Source organism: Bubalus bubalis, chromosome 10 (assembly GCF_019923935.1).
Source record: "Bubalus bubalis isolate 160015118507 breed Murrah chromosome 10, NDDB_SH_1, whole genome shotgun sequence".
In the NCBI taxonomy this organism is placed as follows: domain Eukaryota; kingdom Metazoa; phylum Chordata; class Mammalia; order Artiodactyla; family Bovidae; genus Bubalus; species Bubalus bubalis.
In genome coordinates, this window is record NC_059166.1 from 14868532 (window position 1) to 14889736 (window position 21205).

Genomic DNA, 21205 nt, shown 5'->3' on the forward strand with positions numbered 1-21205 from the left:
TGTCTCATCCCTCCTAATCAGTGGCTGGACATTTCTAGAGGGCAGGAAACATTTCACATTGACTTCTCTATCTTTCTGCACTGCCTAGAAGTCCATAAATATTTTAAATGATTGCTTTTGTCCCCTCCAGTCCTTCTAACTATTTGCATAAATGTTTGACACGTTAAGGAAGATTCAGGATTCTAAGTATATTTTAGTGAAAGACGGAGGAAATTGGCTATACTCTTTGGAACAAATATCAGAGTGCCAAAAATCTAGAAAATGATAGTTTGTCGTGTGGTGGTATTTTTCTTTCTTCTTTGAACATTCCTGAATCGTAATACACAGAGATTTTACAAGATAATTAATAAAATACATCTGTTGAATGTTTTGTAGTTACGTTTTTTAATACTCATAAAACTAGCTATAAAATAAGAATAATATTTTCTTCTTGCTGGTGTTTTGATTAATTAGGTAGTGTTTATGCAGTGTTTATAGTATTCGATGTCAAGTGAACATAAGAGGACTTTTACTGTTCAGTGTTTGCCTGATGTTTAATTTCCAGCTTCTAACGAGGTTAATATCCAAAAATGTCATTAAGAAGTGTTATTCTGTTGGTACTTTAGTAGGAATTAGTAGAATTTTAAGTTAACAGAAATCGGTTTGAATTTTAACATTGTGACTCGTTCTATCTCTGACGTGGGCAGCTCCAAATGGATAAACTGCCTTCTCGCCACGCCATTTCCGAAGTCATGACTTGGATTTCTCTTATGGAAAGTGTTATTCAAAAGGATGAAGAGAATATTAAAAATTCCATCGGTTACAAGACAATTCATGAGTACCTTCAGAAATATAAGGTAATTAAACATTCTTGTTTGTTTCTGGCTTTTTGTGCTTTAGGACTGCTTTATTGGAAGAAACTCAAAAACTCAAGTTATAGAAATCAGGTCTGAAAGTGTATGCTTCATACATAATGACCAGAGAGGTATCCAATAGTAAGAAAACTGCCTCCCTCGTTATAGGCATAGGAGCATTGTCTGGTATTAGGACAAAATTTTGAATAAGATTTTGTGTCATATTAAGAAGTCATAAAAATAAATACTATAATTTATATATATTATATAGTAGGATTATGTAGTTTGTCCAATTCTACTTACTCTTCCTAAAAAATATATATATTTATACTCAGGTTTTTCCTGATGGCCTAGATGGTAAAGAATCTGTCTGCAATGTAGGAGACCTGGGTTCGATCCCTGGGTCGGGAATATCCTTTGGAGAAGGGCATGGCAACCCACTTCAGTATTTTCACCTGGAGAATTCCATGGACAGAGGAGCCTGGTAGGCTACAGTCCATGGGGTCGCAAAACGTCAGACACCACTGAGCAACTAACACACACACACATATTTATACTCAATATATCTATATGTTCAAATTTTCACAAATTTAAATTCTATATATTTATACACTCAAAATGTATTAAATCAATTTATATTCAGTATATTCATATGTTGCATATTTACATATATATTCAACTTCTGAAAATAATAGACATTAATATATACAGACTGTGCCATTTGGACTAAAATCATGGAAGTGATAATATTCATCTTAAGCTTGCTTAAGGCTTTCTAACTCCTGGTAAAATATAAAAAAATGAAAGTCACATCCAACTCTTTGCAACCACATGAGCTATATGGTCCATGGAATTCTCAGCCAGAATACTGGAGTGGGTAGCCTTTTCCTTCTCCAGGGGATCTTCTCAACCCAGGGATCAAACCCAGGTCTCCCACATTGCAGGTGGATTCTTTACCAGCTGAGCCACAAGGGAAGCCCAAGAATACTGAAATGGGTAGCCTATCCCTTCTCCAGTGGATCTTCCCAACCCAGGAATTGAACCAGCGTCTCTTGCATTGCAGGTGGATTCTTTACCAACTGAGCTATCAAGGAAGCTGATATGTATAAAATCATATAAGAAATGTATACATATAACCTTATTTTCTTATTTTCTCCTCTCCCTTTTCAGGGTTTTCAGATCGACATTAACTGTAAGCAGCTGACTGTTGATTTTGTGAATCAGTCTGTGCTACAGATCAGCAGTCAGGATGTGGAAAGTAAACGCAGTGACAAGACTGATTTTGCTGAGCGACTTGGAGCAATGAATAAAAGCTGGCAAATCCTGCAGGGTCTGGTCACTGAGAAGGTGAGCCAAGCGTTCCTTGTTGTCCATGTTTCATGAAAACTCCAAGAACAGGTATACTCGGTAGAGAAAACTCATTCCACAAAGTAGCATGGCTCCACTGGGCATAGGACTGCTTCTGAAGGGATAGATCCTGGAGGTTCTCATTTTAAGTGTTCTTCAACCATGTTCATTATTTTGTCCCTGTACTCTCTTCTCTTTGAATATTTCATATCATTTTCCTTTATTTAAGGTCTTAATATCTTTTTCCTTTGTTTCAAAGTTGACTTAAGTTCTTTACTTGTTTACCAATAATGGTCATTGATTTACATTCTTTAACAATCATTCTTAATCACAGATACAATGAACTTTTTTTTTTTTTTCAAGAATTCTTAATCTGGAGGAAATAGTAATCTGCCAGTAATGGGATTCTAAAACAAAATTGCAAATTTTGTTATGTTTGTTCAGATTCAGTTGTTGGAAGGCTTATTGGAATCTTGGTCAGAATATGAAAATAATGTACAATGTCTGAAAACGTGGTTTGAAACCCAGGAAAAGAGACTGAAACAACAACATCGCATTGGAGACCAGGCTTCAGTTCAGAATGCAATGAAAGACTGTCAGGTAACTTGTCCGAGTGGCGGACAAGCACCCTTCACAGTTTGATGGCATATGGCAAATTTGCAAGTCATGACAGTTGAGAGTTACATATTAAAAAATGCTGCATTTGGTAACAAATTTCTCTGATTACATGAATTATAATGTTTTGACACCTATTAGGTTTTTTCCCACCTGTTTTTATAAATTTGAATTTATGAATAGAGAATGGTTCTAACCCCCCATACTGATCATTCGGTCTTCCCAGGTAGCGCAATGGCAAAGAATCCACCTGCCAAGACAGGAGACACAAGAGACAGGGATTTGATCCCTGGGTCGGAAGATTCCCCTGGAGTAGGAAGTAGCAACCCACTCTAGTTTTCTTGCTTGGAAAATTCCATGGACAAAGGAGCAGGGCAGGCTACAGTCCTTGGGGTCACAAAGAGTATTGGGTAGGACTGAAGCGACTGAGCACGCACACGCACACTTCCTTAAGAAGCTCTTCTCTCACCTGTCTTTCCTGTATAAATGGAAGTCAGCATTAGAGGCTTGATTGAATTCTGGTTCAACTCCAGTGAGCCAGTGCTTCCCAGGGGACAGTGTTGCCCCCCTACTGCGTCCCATCAGAAAGACCAGACAGCGCCTGCTTATTCCACAGTTAGTGATAAGGATGTTGGTTCAGGTGGAGTGGGCTAACTAAATGTTTTCCAGTGACTTGGGACTCCTTAATATTTCCATAGGGGTTCTTGTTTATATGAAAGAAATGTAAGCTATTACAGTTAATGCTGTAATTAAAAAAAAATTCAGTAATTTATATGTTACAGATTGGCTATGATGGTTCTCTCTAGTATTTCCTAAGGATAGTTGAAGACTAAACTGTGAAGCAATTCTACAGAAATGCTCCTTACCCCAAATCTGTTTTTCTAGTTCAGCTTTCAAAAAGAAAGGCCTTTCCTAATGATCTTCCCTTGAAACAATGTTTTCTTTTTTTCAGGAGGTATATGTAAAGAGATATATTTAAGCTCTCAATCAAAGCCTTTTGGTTCAGAAAAGAGCATGGGCTTTTGTACTGGGCTGACAAGCTAATGAAGTGCAATTTTGAGGATGCATGAAAATGGCAAAGGAAACTATCATGCAGAGAAATAATTTGAAAAAAAAAAAAAAACACAAAAACTTCACATCCTAAGATGGGTGTGTAGGGACGTCCTTGGTGGTTCAGTGGTCCCACTGCAGGGGACACTGACTGGTTCAATCCCTGGTCAAGGAAGTAAAATCGCACGTACCTTATGGCATGCCCCCACACCCCCCACTCACCCCTCTCCCCGCAAAATAAGATGGTTGTGTAAAAGATGGAAGACCAGAAACATGCATTAGCTAGTCTCATTGCCTTTCCAATTTTCCAGGGTCCAGTAGTGTTTTTAACCTAGGCTATCAATTCTAAAATGTACAAGTAAGCCAGAATTTCAGAATTTTACTTTGAAGAATGACTTCCTCAACTAACATGCTTTTATTAAAACTAAAACATAATTTCAGAATGAATATGAGAAAGATGAGTGCTTCCTTATGACCTTGTTGTAAGAAACTTGACTATGAAAAGACTGAAATTATAGGTTAGCTTTCCCTTTCCTTTGTTTTTCCTTCTTCCTTCTCCTCGTTTATTTTTTTCTTTCTTGCTATTTTTTGTTCTCCTTAATGTACTTTTCTTCTGCCATTTTCCATTTTATTTTTATATAATGTCTTCTGTTTAACAGAGAGAGAGAGGAGATTGCTAGATGGAAAATATAGCAGAAACTTGACCAAGTTTTACTCCTTTTCCGACCCAAATTTTAGTCTCCCAGAGGGTCACACCAGGCAGTGTCAGAAAGAAAGTTTCGTGTGTGGTTGAAAGGACTTCACTCCGATGCCAATTCATGATTTCAAATGAAAAGTCATTTAAAAAAAAAAAAATAGCAACAACAGAATTAAAGTAGCCCACAGTTATTTTGGGGTTTCACAGATAAATCACAATAGCCTAACTGGCAGGTTCCATTTGACAGCACCACAAACCTTGGTGAAAATTTATTGTCATTCTTGAGAAATTGTTCCTCTGGACCAAAGTATAGAATTCAAGCCAGCATACTTACATTGGTGACTGGATTCAAGCTTAATTTTGTTTAAAAGGTCTTGGATATTTTTTTACTTTTCCAGAAGTAATTTATGAACTGAAACCAACCTAAAAACTGATATTTCTGAATTAACCCAAGTTAAGAATGATTTATTATAGCAAAAAATGTTAGTTTTGGCTTTTCCCTTCATTGATCAGAAACAGAATCATCTTTTAATTATTATTGGAGAGAAATGAAAACGTACCTTTGTTTTGCACAAAATATATATTTCATTCCTGTTTCTCTCCAGGGTTGTGCTTTTATGCCAATATAAATGTGCAGGACACTTTTGAGATGTGTTTCTAAGCAATGGATAATTTATTTAATATTGCTCACTTAAAAAACTAACATCTATGGATAAATGAGAATAAGTTTAATTCCAGTGGCTGAATTTTAGAATAATACTAAAGACATGTTGGAAGGATTATTTGGTTATGTAATCCTTTAGAGAAGTAGAGAAAAAAAATCCTTAAATAGTAAAGTTGATTATGTTTTCTTCAGTGTATATAGTTCCTGTAACTCTACTAATCATTATGTTCATTCTCAGGTTAATTATCAAAGCTGTCAACAGACTGGCAAAATTATAAATCATAAATAAAAGACCATTTATTAAAAACAAAATTTATCTCTTTAGGCTACTGACTGCAAGAACTTCTAGTTAATACATCAAGACAAAAATAGCTTCCTAATAATTAAGGAGAGATAAATAAATAAATTTGCACCGAAGCAAGGCAAATTACCAAATGGCTAAATAAAATAATACTCTTACATTTGCCTAGTTTTTAACAGCTTAAAAAGGATTTCATAGATATATTTATCCAATGTTATCTCTTTGAGGTGAGCCAAATGTATTATTATTCCTATTTTGTACATAAGGTCGAGGGCTTCCCAGGTGGCACAGTGCTAAAGAATCCACCTGCCAGTGCAGGAGACACAGGAGACTTAGGTTCAATCCCTGAGTCAGGAATACCCCCTGGAGGAGGGCATGGCAACCTGCTGTAGTATTCTTGCCTGAAAAATTCCATGGACAGGGGAGCCTGGTGGGCTACAGTCCATCGTGAGGTTACAAAGAGTTGGACGTGACTGAGCAACCGAGCACACACGCACAGACACACAGAGAGTGATGAAAGGATTGGACCACACAGAAACAAAAACCAAAGGGGCACATTAAAGGAAAACAGAGAGCAGGACGTTACCCTACCCGTACCCATACCACCACCCAAGACTGATGGAGTGATCCATGTGTGGATCGTGACAGGGAGGTGGAAATCTTTTTCACAGAGACATTATCCAAGCTTAAAATATTTTTCGGTTTTCTTCATTCCGAGCCCCAAGGCCTACACATCTGCATACCTAGCTCTGGGGATGTACTTTTGAATATGATCATATAACCAGGTCTCCATATACTACAGCTGCTCACCTCACCCCAACATAGGTTTACACCTTCTCCATGATTCCTGTCCAATGACCCGCCTGCAGCACTGGGCTGGGGGTCAGTAGGCTCAAAAGTCTTGGGTTCTAACTCTGCTTCTGGCCTTTCTGTGACCTGAGACAGGTTGTATGACTTAAATATCTCTTGTTCACCCATAAAATGTTGATAGCAGTCTCAACCGGAGAAGGCAATGGCAACCCACTCTACTCTTGCCTGGAAAATCCCATGGCTGGAGGAGCCTGGTAGGCTGCAGTCCATGGGGTCGCTAGTAGTCGGACAGGACTGAGCGACTTCACTTTCACTTTTCACTTTCGTGCATTGGAAAAGGTAATGGCAACCTGCTCCAGTGTTCTTGCCTGGAGAATCCCAGGGATGGGGAAGCCTGGTGGGCTGCCATCTCTGGGGTCGCACAGAATCGGACACAACTGAAGTGACTTAGCAGCAGCAGCAGTCTCAACCTGGCTCAAGGTGCTTTCAAAATTTTCTAATGAATTTAAAATATGAGTTAGGATTATGGTTAAGTATGATCTCTATATCATCATCTCATTTTCTTTTTAGAACATTTCATGGTGGCGGTGGTGGTGATGTGTTAGTCGCTAAGTTGTGTCTGATTCTTGTGAACCCATGGACTGTAGCCCACCAGGCTCCTCTGTTCATGAAACTTCGCAGGCAAGAATACTGGACTGGGTTGCCATTTCCTTCTCCAGGGGATCTTCCTGACCCAAGGACTGAACCAGGATCTCCTACACTGCAGGCCGATTCTTTACCAATTGAGCTACCAGGAAAGCCCGGGCATTTCATGCTGCCCATTGTAAATGCAAATCCTAAGGAAGATGAGGATTTGACTCATGAAAAAAAGCCCACACAACCTTTCTGAATCACTCGAATCAGAGTATTTTAGGGAGAAAGAGAGGTTAATGGAGACTCTTTTTTCATTTGAAGAAACTGAGACCCTATGGAAGTTTCTCACTTGCACAAAGTGGCTTGGCTTAATGGTCACAGAAGTGGAACTAAATCTCAGATACTGGGATCCAGAACACCATTCTATTGCATTTCATTCCAGAGGCTAGGACTGTGAAACTTTTCCAATAGCAAGATAAATGAATTTAAGGATATAAATCATGTTAAACATTTACAACATATATTTCTTTCCTTGTAGCTTGTTGAAAAAAAATTCCATATTGCCATTTCCTTATCTATTATATAATCAAATTTTGTATTTTTTAAGTTACACTCATCTCTCATGGAATGAGAAGAGAATTTTTAAAATTTAAATGTAGGAAGAAGTATCATTCTGGCTACCCTCTCCTGAGAACAATAAGCTTTTTGGATTAGTAAAAGGTTTTTTTGGATATGAGACTATCATGGCTCAAATTCAGTGCACCCCAGAGTTCCATAATAGAATAATTTAAAATGATTATTTCTTCATCTTTCAGGATCTGGAAGACTTGATTAAAGCAAAAGAGAAAGAGGTAGAGAAAATTGAGCAGAATGGACTTGCTTTGGTTCAGAACAAGAAAGAAGAAGTCTCTGGCATTGTCAGGAGCACGCTTCAGGAGCTCAACCAAACTTGGGCAAATTTAGACCACATGGTAATGTTGCTTGTGGAGAGTTGGCTCCAAGACCGCGCTTACCATCTTGTGTCCAAATGTGAATGTGACATGGGCTTTGATTTTCGTAAAGTAACTGAAAAAATAATTGCTGAATCTAAACAGCATGTATTTATACTGTTAAGTCCACTTTGTTAACCTTTCAAAGAGAGTCTAGCTTCAGCTGTTTCCTATAATTAACATTATTATGGACATTCCTTTCTCAATGATCTTATCTATTCCGGGTCTATCGATACCATTTAGGCACAGGTGGTTCTCAAATGTGTATACTCAGGTTGAACTTCTCCCCTAAACTCAGTCAGAGACAAATACAGAGGGAAGTCCTCTATCAACGTCTCCACTCACATGGCCAGTAGACATCTCAAACTTCCTGCACAAACCAACTCCCATCAGTCCCCCTCAAACGTACACTTTTGCCATCTCAGTTCATGACAACTCTACCCTTCCGGTAGCATGGGCTGAAACCCTTGGAGTCGTTCTTCATTCCTCTCTTTCTCTCAGACCTACCTCTAGTCCATCAGCAATTTTGTCAGCCCTATTTCAGGGTAGACTAGAATCTGACCTCTGTCCCTATCTGTGAAGCTAACAGCTAGGTCTAAGTCACCTCTTCATCCCTCAGTTTCCTCATCTGTAAGATGAGTTAAGATTCCATCTACCTCAAAGGTTGTTACCAGGATAAAATGGGTAATGAATTTAAAACACTCAGTTAATGTGTTTCCTAAATGGTGGTACTAAATATATTTATCTTTTATCACTTATATATATATATATATAAATATAAAATATAAATATATATACATATTATAATTATAAATATATACATATATACATATAAATATAAGCTCAGATCATGAACTCCGTATTAGAAAATTCAGACTTAAATTGAAGAAAGTAGGGAAATCCATTAGACCGTTCACGTGTGATCTAAATCAAATCCCTTATAATATACAGTGGAAGTAACAAATAGATACAGGGATTAGATCTGATAGAGTGCCTGAAGAACTATGAATGGAGGTTTGTCACATTGTACAGGAGGTGGTGACCAAAACCATCCCCAAGAAAAAAATATACAAAAAGGCAAAATGGTTGTCTGAAGAGGCCTTACAAATAGCTAAGAAAAGAAGAGAAGTGAAAGGCAAAGGAGAAAAGGAAAGACACACCCATCTGAATGCAGAGTTCCAAAGAATAGCAAGGAGAGATAAGAAAACCTTCCTCAGTGATCACTGCAAAGATATAGAGGAAAGCAATACAATAGGGAAGACTAGAGATCTCTTTAAGAAAATTAGAGATACCAAGGGAACATTTCATGCAAAGATGGGCATAATAAAGACAGAAACAGTATATACCCAACAGAAGCAGAAGATATTAAGAAGAGAACTATACAAAGAATACACCTATACAAACTATACAAGAATACACTGAAGAACTATACAAAAAAGATCTTCATGACCCAGGTAACCATGATGGTGTGATCACCCACCTAGAGCCAGACATCCTAGAATGTGAATTCAAGTGGGCCTTAGGAGGCATCACTACGAACAAAGCTAGTGGAGGTGATGGAATTCCAGTTGAGCTATTTCAAATCCTAAAAGATAATGTGGTGAAAGTGCTGCACTCAATATGCCAGCAAATTTGGAAACCTCAGCAGTGGCCACAGGACTGGAAAAGGTCAGTTTTCATTCCAATCCCAAAGAAAGGCAATGCCAAAGAATGCTCAGACTACCACACAATTGCATTCATCTCACACACTAGCCAAGTAATGCTCAAAATTCTCCAAGTGAGGCTTCAACAGTACATGAACTGAGAACTTCCAGATGTTCAAGCTGGATTTAGAAAAGGCAGAGGAACCAGAGGTCAAATTGCCAACATCCATTGGATCATCGAAAAAGCAAGAGAATTCCAGAAAAACATCTGCTTTATTGACTACACCAAAGCCTTTGACTGTGCGGATCACTACAAACTGTGGAAAATTCTTCAAGAGATGGGAATATCAGACCACCTTACGTGCCTCCTGAGAAATCTGTATTCAGGTCAAGAAGCAACAGTTAGAACCTGACATGAAACAACAGACTGGTTCCACATTGAAAAAGGAGTACGTCAAGTCTGTATATTGTCACCCTGCTTATTTAACTTATGTGCAGAGTACATCATGCCGAAGTGTGGACTGGATGAAGCACAAGCTGGAATTGAGATTGCGGGGAGAAATGAATAACCTCAGATATGCAGAAGACACCACCCTTATGGCAGAAAGTGAAGAGGAACTAAAGAGCCTCTTGATGAAAGTAAAAGAGGAGAGTGAAAAAGCTGGCTTAAAACTCAGCATTTAGAAAACAAAGATCATGTCATCCAGTCCATCATTTCATGGCAAATAGATTGGAAAACAGTGGAAACAGTGACAAGACTTTATTTCTTGGGCTCCAAAATCACTGCAGATGGTGACTGCAGCCATGAAATTAAAAAACACTTGCTCCTTGGAAGAAAACCTATGACCAACCTAGACGGCATATTAAAAAGCAGACACATTACTTTGCCAACAAAGGTCCATCTAGTCAAAGCTGTCATTTTTTCAATAATCCTGTATGGATGTGAAAGTTGGACCATAAAGAAAGCTGAGCACAAAAGAATCGATGCTTTTGAACTGTGGTGTTGGAGAAGACTCTTGAGAGTCCCTTGGACTGCAAGGAGATCAAACTGGTCAATCCTAAAGGAAATCAGTCCTGAATATTCATTGGAAGGACTGATGCTGAAGCTCCAATACTTTGGCCACCTGATGCAAAGAACTGACTCATTTGAAAAGACCCTGGTGTTGGGTAAGATTGAAGGCAGGGGGAAAAGGTAATGACAGAGGATGAAGTGGTTGGATGACATCACCGACTCAATGGACTTGAGTTTGAGCAAGCTCCAGGAGTTGACGATAGACAGGGAAGCCTGGCGTGCTGCAGTCCATGGGGTTGCAAAGAGTCGGACACGGCTGAGCAACTAAACTGAACTGATAATATAGGTCAAGGTTATATGAGTAACCTTTTAAGCATTTTAATTTAGACTATGTGATCACATGTATGAAAGGCTTAAATTTCAACATTGCTACATTTTTACTTTAAAAACCTATTTTATAACTTTTTGTTTTAATGTATAATTTTTTAAATTTGAGTTTACATGCAATGCCTGAAACCCCAGTGAAGTTCTTAAATGTTAATGCCTTTTCCATCGAAGGAAAATATATTTTATCATGTAAAATAGTATGCAATTATAAGAAGTCTCTGTCTCTTCTGAAAGGTTGGCCAACTCAAGATCCTGTTGAAATCCGTGCTTGACCAGTGGGGCCATCATAAAGTGGCGTTTGATGAGATAAACAGTTGCCTCATGGAGGCCCGATACTCTCTTTCTCGATTCTGTCTACTCACTGGCTCTTTAGAAGCTGTGCAAGTTCAGGTGGACAGTCTTCAGGTAAGGAGTGAATTGACCTCATCCTTAGCATTCTTTTTAATTAGAGAAAATTTTTTTTAAAAGTGAACAAATTCAAACATCGTGCTGGAATGTTGGTCTATATTATTTGCATTTAATTATTTTCAAAATATTCAAAATTAATTTTACTTGCTTTATTTGTTACATAATCAAACTTGCCTGTGGATACCAGATTTTGGAGTAGCTGGTATATAACTAAATGAGTTTTTAAATTATATAAATATCCTGATGGATGTATTTTATCAAATGACTTTATTCCCAAATCCATCTTCTGTATCTATTATCACTGCCTTTTATGTCTTCCCTTTCTCTTTTTTTAATCCTGCTTTTCTAAACATATTCTAAGGGATTTAAAAGAACACAGAAAAATAGCAAAAGAGTAAAATTTTAAACCATTAAGTTATTTTCTTTGCATTCAGCAGAATGTCAGTGGTCTCTGCAATGCGTACACGTCATCCCCGTTTTCTAGCACTTGCTGCATTGTTTCCTGTGTGTCTGTTATCATGTCCTTCATCCAGACGGACATGGCTGTTGTTGGACTTAAAGAGCACAATCTCCTCACTCGGGCCACTGCCCTCAGTTGATTGCTACCTTCATCCCCTATGTTCCTGGGCACTGGGCACTCTTCACCTGCTACTGATCTTTCTCCCTGGGTGAATAGTGCAGCCAATGGCATGGGCATGGCAGGCCTAAGGGATGAGGGGTCAGCAAGAGCCCAGCATGGACCCTCCTTACCTCGGCTCACATCCCTCACTTGGCAATCAAAGTTTATATGTTGCTGATCTGATGTGCAGACTTGCTGAAGAGAATGCCCTTTTTTCAGGTGAGGCAGGAGGCAGGAAGGATAAAATGAGTTATATATAGTTATATGAAACCTTAAATAATTATTGTAAATACTAAAAATCATTACAACTTATTTTGAGACTAGTAAGTTTAAAAACACATTTTAAACCTTTGAGGAGAAATATCTTTTAATTTAGCCTACTCTGTGTTTCACCTCTTCTACCTTAAGATATGAAAGGACGTGGGGTCTATTCCTCATGTTTTGATTTGATGGCAGCCAGAAAGCAGTGTCAGGTAGGGGTGGATTTTTGCAGCCTGGTTTACCTGAGGAGTTTTACTAAGAACTGAATCTGTCACTTCAGCATTTCCTGGGAAATATCCTTCTTCACTGGTTCTTGGTAGAAGACTCCACCAAGCCTATAACCTTGGAGGTTATAGGCTTCCTTTGCAAGGAAGAACACTCAGAGCTAGAACTTAGATGGTACTCAGAAAAGCTATGGGACTTCCTGGGTGGCTCAGTGGGTAAAGAATTTGCCTGCAATTCTGGTGACACAGGAGACTCGGGTTTGATCCTTGGGTGGAGAAGATCCCCTGGAGGAGGGCATGGCAACCCACTTCAGTATTCTTGCCTGGAGAATCCCATGGACAGAGGAACCTGACGGACTACAGTCCACAGGGTCACAAACAGTCAGACTGTCACGACAAAGCAACTGAGCATGCACGCATGCAGAAAAGCTATGATATCTTAAACTGTCATTATTAGAAGTTTCTGATAGAGCAGCTCTCGGTAAGCGATAGAATATAGATCTGGATTTTGATCTTGAGCAGCAAAGAGAACCACGGTTGCACACCCACCAGCCCCACGGCTTCCTCCTGGATGATGAACAGGGGCTCCCTATGTGAACTTTCCTGGCAGAATTACCCATCCCACTCCAAGGCTCAATTGTTAAGAGTCCCTCCTCACACTCACAAGAACAAACTCATTAAAAAGGAAAAATGATTATCTAAAGGAAACTTACGAAACATTGGGGCAGAAGTCACAGTTTATGTATTTGTGTTTGCATATTTTCATATTGTGTGAAAACAGCTATATTACTTCAAAATTTGATCATTAGCATTTTTAGACCCTGTCATGTCATCTGTGGCCTTTTCTTTGGGCAGAATCTTCAAGATGATCTAGAAAAACAGGAAAAGAGCTTGCAGAAATTTGGCTCTGTGACCAATCAACTTTTAAAAGAATGTCACCCACCTGTGACAGAAACTCTTACTAATACACTAAAAGAAGTCAACATGAGGTATGGAATATGCTGGTTTTACACTGTTGCTCATTATTTATATCACAATGTAATTATAAATAATGATACAATTAAACCCTAGCATTTTGAACTTGAGCCTTATAGGCACTATTCTATTAATGTTTTTATTTTCACAAAATGAATTTAAGGAGAAACAAATGTAGTGAAGATGGGGCTTCTCAGGTGACTCATTGGTAAAAAAAAAATCTGCCTATAGTATGGGAGACCTGGGTTCAATCCCTGGGTCAGGAAGATCCCCTGGAGAAGGAAATGGCAACCCACTCTAATATTCTTGCCTGGGGAATTACATGGACATAGGAGCCTGGCGGGCTATGACTGTACACACACACACACACACACACACACACGCACATATAAATGCAGTGAAGACATTTGGAAAGGAATTATAACTGCAATATACCCCAAGATTGACCCCTTTTCTACTATCTACCCTTGAAATATGACTGTGAAATGTTACTTTTTATTACGTTAAATAGAAATGAGACATCTGCATTATGTCCATATTCACATGAACCAGGATCATGAAAAATAAAATAGCAAATAACAGCATTTGGTGAGAGGTGGGAATCAACCCATGAGTGTTGGCTATCGTTTCCAGATGGAATAACTTGCTGGAAGAGATTGCCGAGCAGCTGCGTGCCAGCAAGGCCCTACTTCAGCTTTGGCAGAGATACAAGGACTACTTCAAACAATGTGCTGCTACAGTTCAACAGCAGGAGGGACGAACCAACGAGTTCTTGAAGGCAGCCACCGACAAGGACATCGGTGATGACGAAGTTGCCACCTGGATCCAAGATTGCAATGTATGTTCAAGAACTATCTCGAGTTCTCAACTTGCCAGGCTTAGACTTCTCGAGTTTAACAGGGCAAGTGCTGCTGTGTGTAAGCTTTTGTTATGGCTCTATGTGGGACAGCTTTCCAAAAATAATTGTTTCCAATATCAGAGAGCCTGCTAGGTTTTCAGAACACAGTTGCACATGTATCAGAGTTAAAGAGATCCCCTCCCATTGCTTTCTTTTTAAAGAGTCATTTTCCCATTTTTCCTAATGGAATACAGTCCATGTGATAGACTTAAGGATCTCTGTTTTTACAGAGATGGTCAATATAAGAAATGACCGTATGAAAAGTAATGTTATATCTTTTAAAAATCCACTGTTAAAAGATATCGTCCAGTTAGGGCCATTATCTCTTATGTAAGCCTCAACACAATAATTTCTTCTAAGAACTTAATGGTAAGAAGAAGTCTTTCTCTCCTGATTTATGAGTATACTTCTTTTTAATAGCTTTTTAATATTTCTCTTTTTCACTGCAGCTGCCAATAACCTACTTAAAGTTTTCAGGAACTATTCTTCTCTTGTTTCACTTATCACATGCCTCTTACTGTTTCCCCCATTTGTCTTTATTTTAATGAACTTATTTCAAAGACCTTCTTATAAACTTTCCCAAATCAGTTTATTAGAATTAGGCAGGTTATAAAAGACACATAAATAAAAGTTTAACTCGTTCTAAGGCCTTCACATGAAAAATGAATAATCCCTTGAAAGCTAGAGTTTAAGTTTTACCGTAAAGTTAATTCAGTGTTTTTTTTTTTTTTCTCTTTCCACATAGCTCATCTTTATGAGATTTGTCATTTTCCATTTTCAGTCCTCCTGAGTTGAGAGATACTTGTTTTACAGTCAGGGCGCCAAATGATGGCTGTGAATTTTCTGATCTCTGTGTCAGGATTAAAGTTGCCCCGTGTTTTTCCCCTCTCACTGACGCCCCAGGAAGGCTCTGCTCTTTCCATCTATCTGTGAGTCATCAGAAACAGGCAGAAGAACCAGTCAGTTGTCATCCCCAAGTGGTAGATGGAACTGAAACAGGGAATTTCCACCAGCTTATAATTTGGAGTATATACGAGGGTCCCACAAAGCATGGAGGTGAGAGATGCCGCGGAAAAGGATGGAGTCCACTCTTGCTGCTGCTCACAGAGCCGTACCTAGGCTTCTGAGCCCCCCGGCCAGGGAGGGGGGTACTGTAACCACTATGGTGTGACCACACATACAGCTGCTCCCTTGTGTGTCTAATGTTAAGTCCTAGAAGGTAAAATGTAGCACTGGATTTTCAACTTGATGTCAATTACATGAAGAGGCAAGGGGAAAAAAAAAAGAAAACTGCCAAAATATTTCTAGTTATTGGCTATACTTGTAGATAATTTTTTTTCTTCTTTATGTAAGTTTTTCTGCATTTCCTCTATGTCTTATAAGGAACCTATGTGGCTTTTATAATCAGAATAGCACTTTTTTATGTTAATACACACGTTTTTAAAAATGGAATTCAGTTCTTGATTTTTTCCCCCCCTTCAGGGGGAGGTTATTTAGTGTAATAATTGGACAAATAAGAATGAGTGTCTGTAATTGTTTACAATAATGAGTACACTTAACCTGTTGTTTCATGATGAGCATATTTTCGTCTTCTGTAGGACCTCCTCAAAGGATTGGGGCCGATTCAGGATTCTCTTGTAGTTCTTCATGAGCTGGGAGGGCAACTCAAGCAACAAGTGGACGCTTCGGCAGCATCAGCCATTCAATCCGATTGGGTCTCTTTGAGGCAACAATTACATGCCCTCGAACAGGCTCTCTGCAAACAGCAGACTGTGTTACAGGTACAGAGCTTATATTCAGCAGGTGTTATGAATTAGGCATCCTGTAAAACCTGGCCATAAATAGGAAAAGGAGAACTTTCATCATCAAACAATGCTTCCTTCAAGATCAAAAAATTTAAAAATAAACAAATTTGAAAGTTCCAGTGGGGTCAAGGAAAGCTGGGCGTCTTGCCCTGTTCTCTACCATGTAATTTTGCCCTAAAATCAGTGATTTTTTTCCCTTGGTAAAATGTGTTCAATTAATAAATGTTAAGTAACTTTAATGTTAACACTCATGTTTACATAAGCTTTTGTAAGAATCAATATATCTCTCTTGATAATGTATTTTTAAAAAACTTTAATTGGTTAATTAATGGTACATAGAAGTAATTCTAAGCTTTAGGAAAATTACATAAATACAAAGAAGAAAGTGTAAATCATGGCAACCTTGTCTTTTTAGAAATGACATCTGGAGAATGGCAATTTGATGCAAGAATATGAAAAATAATTTTAACATCCACTTGCCCTTTCACTAGATTTCTAAATACCAATTTTCTTTTGTGGAAACAAAGGCTGGCGTTCTTGACTATGAAACCTTTACCAAGAGTTTAGAAGCTTTGGAGACCTGGATAGTAGAAGCTGAAGAAATACTACAAGGGCAGGACCCTAGCCACTCCTCTGACCTCTCGACCATCCAGGAAAGGATGGAGGAGCTGAAGGTAAGTGTGTTCAAATCCTCATCCCAGATCTAGCTTCTGCTGCTGCTTCTTTTTTTTATCTTGGCTAAGCATGTGCATTTTAATTGTTTAAAATTGTACTTCCTCTACCAGGGAATCGAGCCCATGCCCCCTACAGTGTAGTCACAGAGTCTTAATCACTGGTGTGCCAGAAAAGTCCCCCAGGTTTATATGCTCAGAATCTTAAGGGTAACTCAAAAAACTCCTGACATAGGCCTGCCATTTGTTCCCAAGAGAATTTTTGCCAGCTCTGCTTTCCTTTTCTCGTGAGAGGAGTGATGTCTGTGACCACAGCAGATGTCATGGTCCGTGATGGTGGACCCCAGGAGCAGTGCTATGTCTGCATCTCATTCTTCTTCCTCCTCCCTCTGGTCCCTCCTCACACTTAGTCCATGACCTCTGTCCATGTTCTTAAGCCTTTCATCGCTACCTTCATCCGCTCCCAGTTCAAGTTGCCCAGTCTCTCTCAGGGGCCAAGGCCAAGCTTCAACCTCCATGGACCTCCTTGAATCTCTCTCTCTCCCTCCAACCCATAATGCTACAATGATCTTTTCCTTTTGCAGGGATTTACTTAATTATGAACTATATTAAAGTAAGTAAAATAATACAATAGACATGCCCATTTTTATTATTATATTATCCCTCTGCTTAAACCCTCTATGGGTTCGCATTGCTCTCAGGATAAAGATGTGGTGAAGTATCAAGACCAGAAATACCCAGCTTCCACCCTCCTAAGGATCTCATCTTCACCACTGTCCCTGTCACTCTCCAGCCACTTGGGAGCTGCGATGTTTCCCAGCGTCTCTGGGGAAGATGTGCCCTGGCTTCCTTCTTCCTGGAATTCATTCCTTATCCCCACCAACTCCATGCCCACCAAAAGGAATCAGTTCCTGGTCCTTTTGTTCAATGGCGCTCTCAGAAAGCCTCCCTTTCTGTCCATGATCAGGCTCCCCAGCAATACACTGTTAGACCCACTGTTCTTTTTCTTCAGAGTTTCGTCATATCTTCTAATGACACTCATGCAATTAACTACTGTTCTCTCCACTACTGGAATAGTGTCTTACACTCTGTGAGCACCGTGTCAGTTTTGTTCACTGCTGATACGTACCCGTGGAAATTCTGGCATCTAGCAGGTTGCTTTTGGCTTTGACAGTTGGAAAGATTTATTCCCTCTCAGGGTGATGAGCCTTTTTTCAGAGCACGTAAAGTGGAAACACACAGCCAAAGGTGGCCTGACCTTTTCTTCTTCCTATAGCCAGTTTCCTCGATGGAGTTAAGGATGCCCACAGGGAAAGGCAGGACAGGCAGCTTTGTCCTGTGTGTGGAGGGACAAAGGAGACCAGAAAGCATAAACTGCTTTCTCAGTTGAGTCTCCCCAACTTAGGGGTTGGGGTCAAGAAACTAAAGCTGAAGCTGTTGAGATGACACATAGTAATTTCAGAGCTTAAGTGAGTTTGTGTTGTATCCAGGGAGAACCCATCAAATGTTGCTTATCTGGCTCTCTCACAAGCTGGGTGGTCTTAAGCAATTTCCTTAAAGAGTCTGTGCCTCATATTTCTTGTTGTAAATCAGGAATAGTAGTGGTTCTTACCTTATGGAATTGTTTTGAGGATAAAACGAGTTATTATCTATAAAGCTCTTGCAACAGTACTTTGTTTATAAGGGCTCAATAAATGTTAGCTATTGCTGCTATAACTATTATTATTATTATTAAATAATAGTGGAGCAGATTAACACGGATAAATGACATATAAAGGGTAGGAAATAAGTTTTTTCAGTCATCAACACAATTTTCATCCTTTATCAGTTCAAGCAAGCATTACTGCTGAGTAAATGATGCAAGTAAATAACACATGTAAACTACAAAGTGTTCAATAAAGGACAGAGAGTAGCCGTGCAGCAGTAGCAGCAGCAGCGCTGAAAGCTGATGGGGAGGTGCCGTTTTGCTTTCTGTGCAACTCTGGAGATGGCAAGTGGATGCCTAGAAACGCAGAGGAGACCAAAGACCAGCTTCTCCCTGAAATCAGAAGTTCACTGTCCACTCTGAAAGTCCTCTGCCTTTTCTGACCGTGGTGCTAAACCTACTTTTGCATCTTGCTTCCAGGGACAGATGCTGAAATTCAGCAGCATGGTCCCAGATTTAGACCGTCTGAATGAGCTTGGATACAGGCTGCCCCTGAACGATAAAGAAATCAAAAGGATGCAGAATCTCAATCGGCACTGGTCTCTGATCTCCTCCCAGACTACGGAAAGATTCAGGTAGCGTAACCCAGAGATGTTTTGGCTACTCTGAAATATCTGTACAGATAGTTCATGATTTGTGTATATTTATACATTCTAGCGGAGAAGGCAATGGCACCCCACTCCAGTACTCTTGCCTGGAAAATCCCATGGACGGAGGAGCCTGGTAGGCTGCAGTCCATGGGTCACTAAGAGTCAGACACGACTGAGCGACTTCACTTTCACTTTTCACTTTCATGCATTGGAGAAGGAAATGGCAACCCACTCCAGTGTTCTTGCCTGGAGAATCCCAGGGACGGCGGAGCCTGGTGGGCTGCTGTCTATGGGGTCGCACAGAGTTGGGCACGACTGAAGCGACTTAGCATAGCATAGCATACATTCTAGGTCTTTCCAGTGATACAAAATTTGAACTAAAAGTGGGCAACTCAAATTGTGATACGGTTTCCCATGTTGAATGTACTGAGGAATGTTTAATCTTGTTTTTATCAAAAAATAAAGCTTTTATATATGCTTTACCCTCTGAGCCACCAGGGAAGCCCTTTATATAAGAATATGTAAAAGATATATAATTTTATCATTAAAACATTTTTCTTCAGTTTTCTTTTTATTTTTTAAGACACTTACTACCTCATGGGAGAGCTTTGTAGAGGTCAAATTAAAATTGGAGGCAGAGAATATTTAATCTAGTTTTATGTGCTACAGGCATAAGAAAAAAGCAGCAACATTGTCATTCTTTTTCTTTCATTCTGTCAGTAAGTTACAGTCATTTTTGCTACAACATCAGACTTTCTTGGAAAAATGTGAAACATGGATGGAATTCCTAGTTCAAACGGAACAAAAGTTAGCAGTAGAGATTTCAGGCAATTATCAGCATCTTTTGGAGCAGCAGAGAGCACATGAGGTAAGTTACGCCAGTACTGTTTTGGCTGATAAAACAGTGTTAGGCCTTTGAAAGATGCTGCAAAAAATGCCATGTGGAAGAAAGACCTGTACTGTGCGCCAAGTCTGCTCAAATGCATGCAATGTTTTTGTCGTCTTTTTTAAGCTTGAAGTTTTGATATCTTAATCCCAAAAATGTGATTGGTTATAAGCATGGGACAGGCTTCAATATCCTGCAAGGTATCATGTCAGAATTACGGTAAGGTAATTTCCAAGTTGAGTTACAGACTACAATAATATTTCTGAGGCTAGTTGCTTAGAGATTACACTTTGGTCAAAAATCTCTAATAAATTAAAATTGTGAGTTCTTTAAAAAGCACATACATGTTTTATACTAGAAAATCAAGCTACCAAACATCTCCCAGTGTACTTCCTGATCAAATTGCATTATAATTCTTTCTCAAGAAACATCTAGAGTGAATTAGATCCGGAAAGCAAATTAATAAATTTGCTGTTAGCCTCTATTTTGCTGTTTTCTAGTGTAACTAAGTTGCTCCATGTGTTTATGAAATACACACAAACGGAGATCCAGGATTCCTAGGGCAGAGAAAAGCTAAAAGCTGGAAACTTGCTAATGAGTATGGAGCTTTGGGAGGGCATTGTGAAAATAGTCTAAAATTGATTGTGGTGATGTTGTATAACTGTAAATATAAGAAAAATTATTGCACACTTTAATCAGATGAATTATATGATATAGAATTCTATCTCAATAAACCTGTTTAAAAAACAGTGAAAATTTGAAAGTCTTAGTGGTGAAACAATTTTATTAACTAAGCTAAATTGAAAAACAATGAGTTTATTAAAAATGGTGGATTTTTTTCCATTCTTCAACTTTTTAAAAGGTTTTAGAACTATTCTGTCTAAAAATGGACTGTATTCTGCATATAAAATAAACCAGAATACAAATTATGTATTAACTAACTTTATTGGGTGATTTTGAAAGAAAGAAGGGAAACATAATTATACTTTTAGTCACAGTCTTAGTAAACAAAAACTAAACTGTATCTTTAAGCTTATCTTAATGGATAGTTTTTAAAATGTTCTTACCTTGCAGGATTTTATATATTAATACAGCCTGATTCATCTGGAAGTGTTTTTCATAGTCTTGCTTAAACCAGAAATTTTGGAAAGTTTTTGGAGAACTGGTCAGTAAAATTAGGAA

The 21205-nt window shown here is 38.8% G+C and overlaps 1 protein-coding gene across 16 annotated transcripts in view; it reads left to right on the forward strand.

The window, feature by feature from the left end:
• Positions 1-21205, forward strand: part of SYNE1 (spectrin repeat containing nuclear envelope protein 1) — a 494933-nt gene that overhangs the window by 372214 nt on the left and 101514 nt on the right. For all 16 annotated transcript variants that reach the window (XM_044924087.2, XM_044924084.2, XM_044924085.2 and 13 more), the window contains 11 exons: positions 687-836; positions 2004-2180; positions 2625-2780; positions 7766-7921; positions 11216-11386; positions 13349-13482; positions 14102-14306; positions 15965-16147; positions 16699-16845; positions 18968-19122; positions 19858-20005. In XM_044924087.2, the coding sequence (XP_044780022.2) occupies positions 687-836; positions 2004-2180; positions 2625-2780; positions 7766-7921; positions 11216-11386; positions 13349-13482; positions 14102-14306; positions 15965-16147; positions 16699-16845; positions 18968-19122; positions 19858-20005 (1782 nt within the window). The remainder of the gene's footprint in view (positions 1-686; positions 837-2003; positions 2181-2624; positions 2781-7765; positions 7922-11215; positions 11387-13348; positions 13483-14101; positions 14307-15964; positions 16148-16698; positions 16846-18967; positions 19123-19857; positions 20006-21205) is intronic.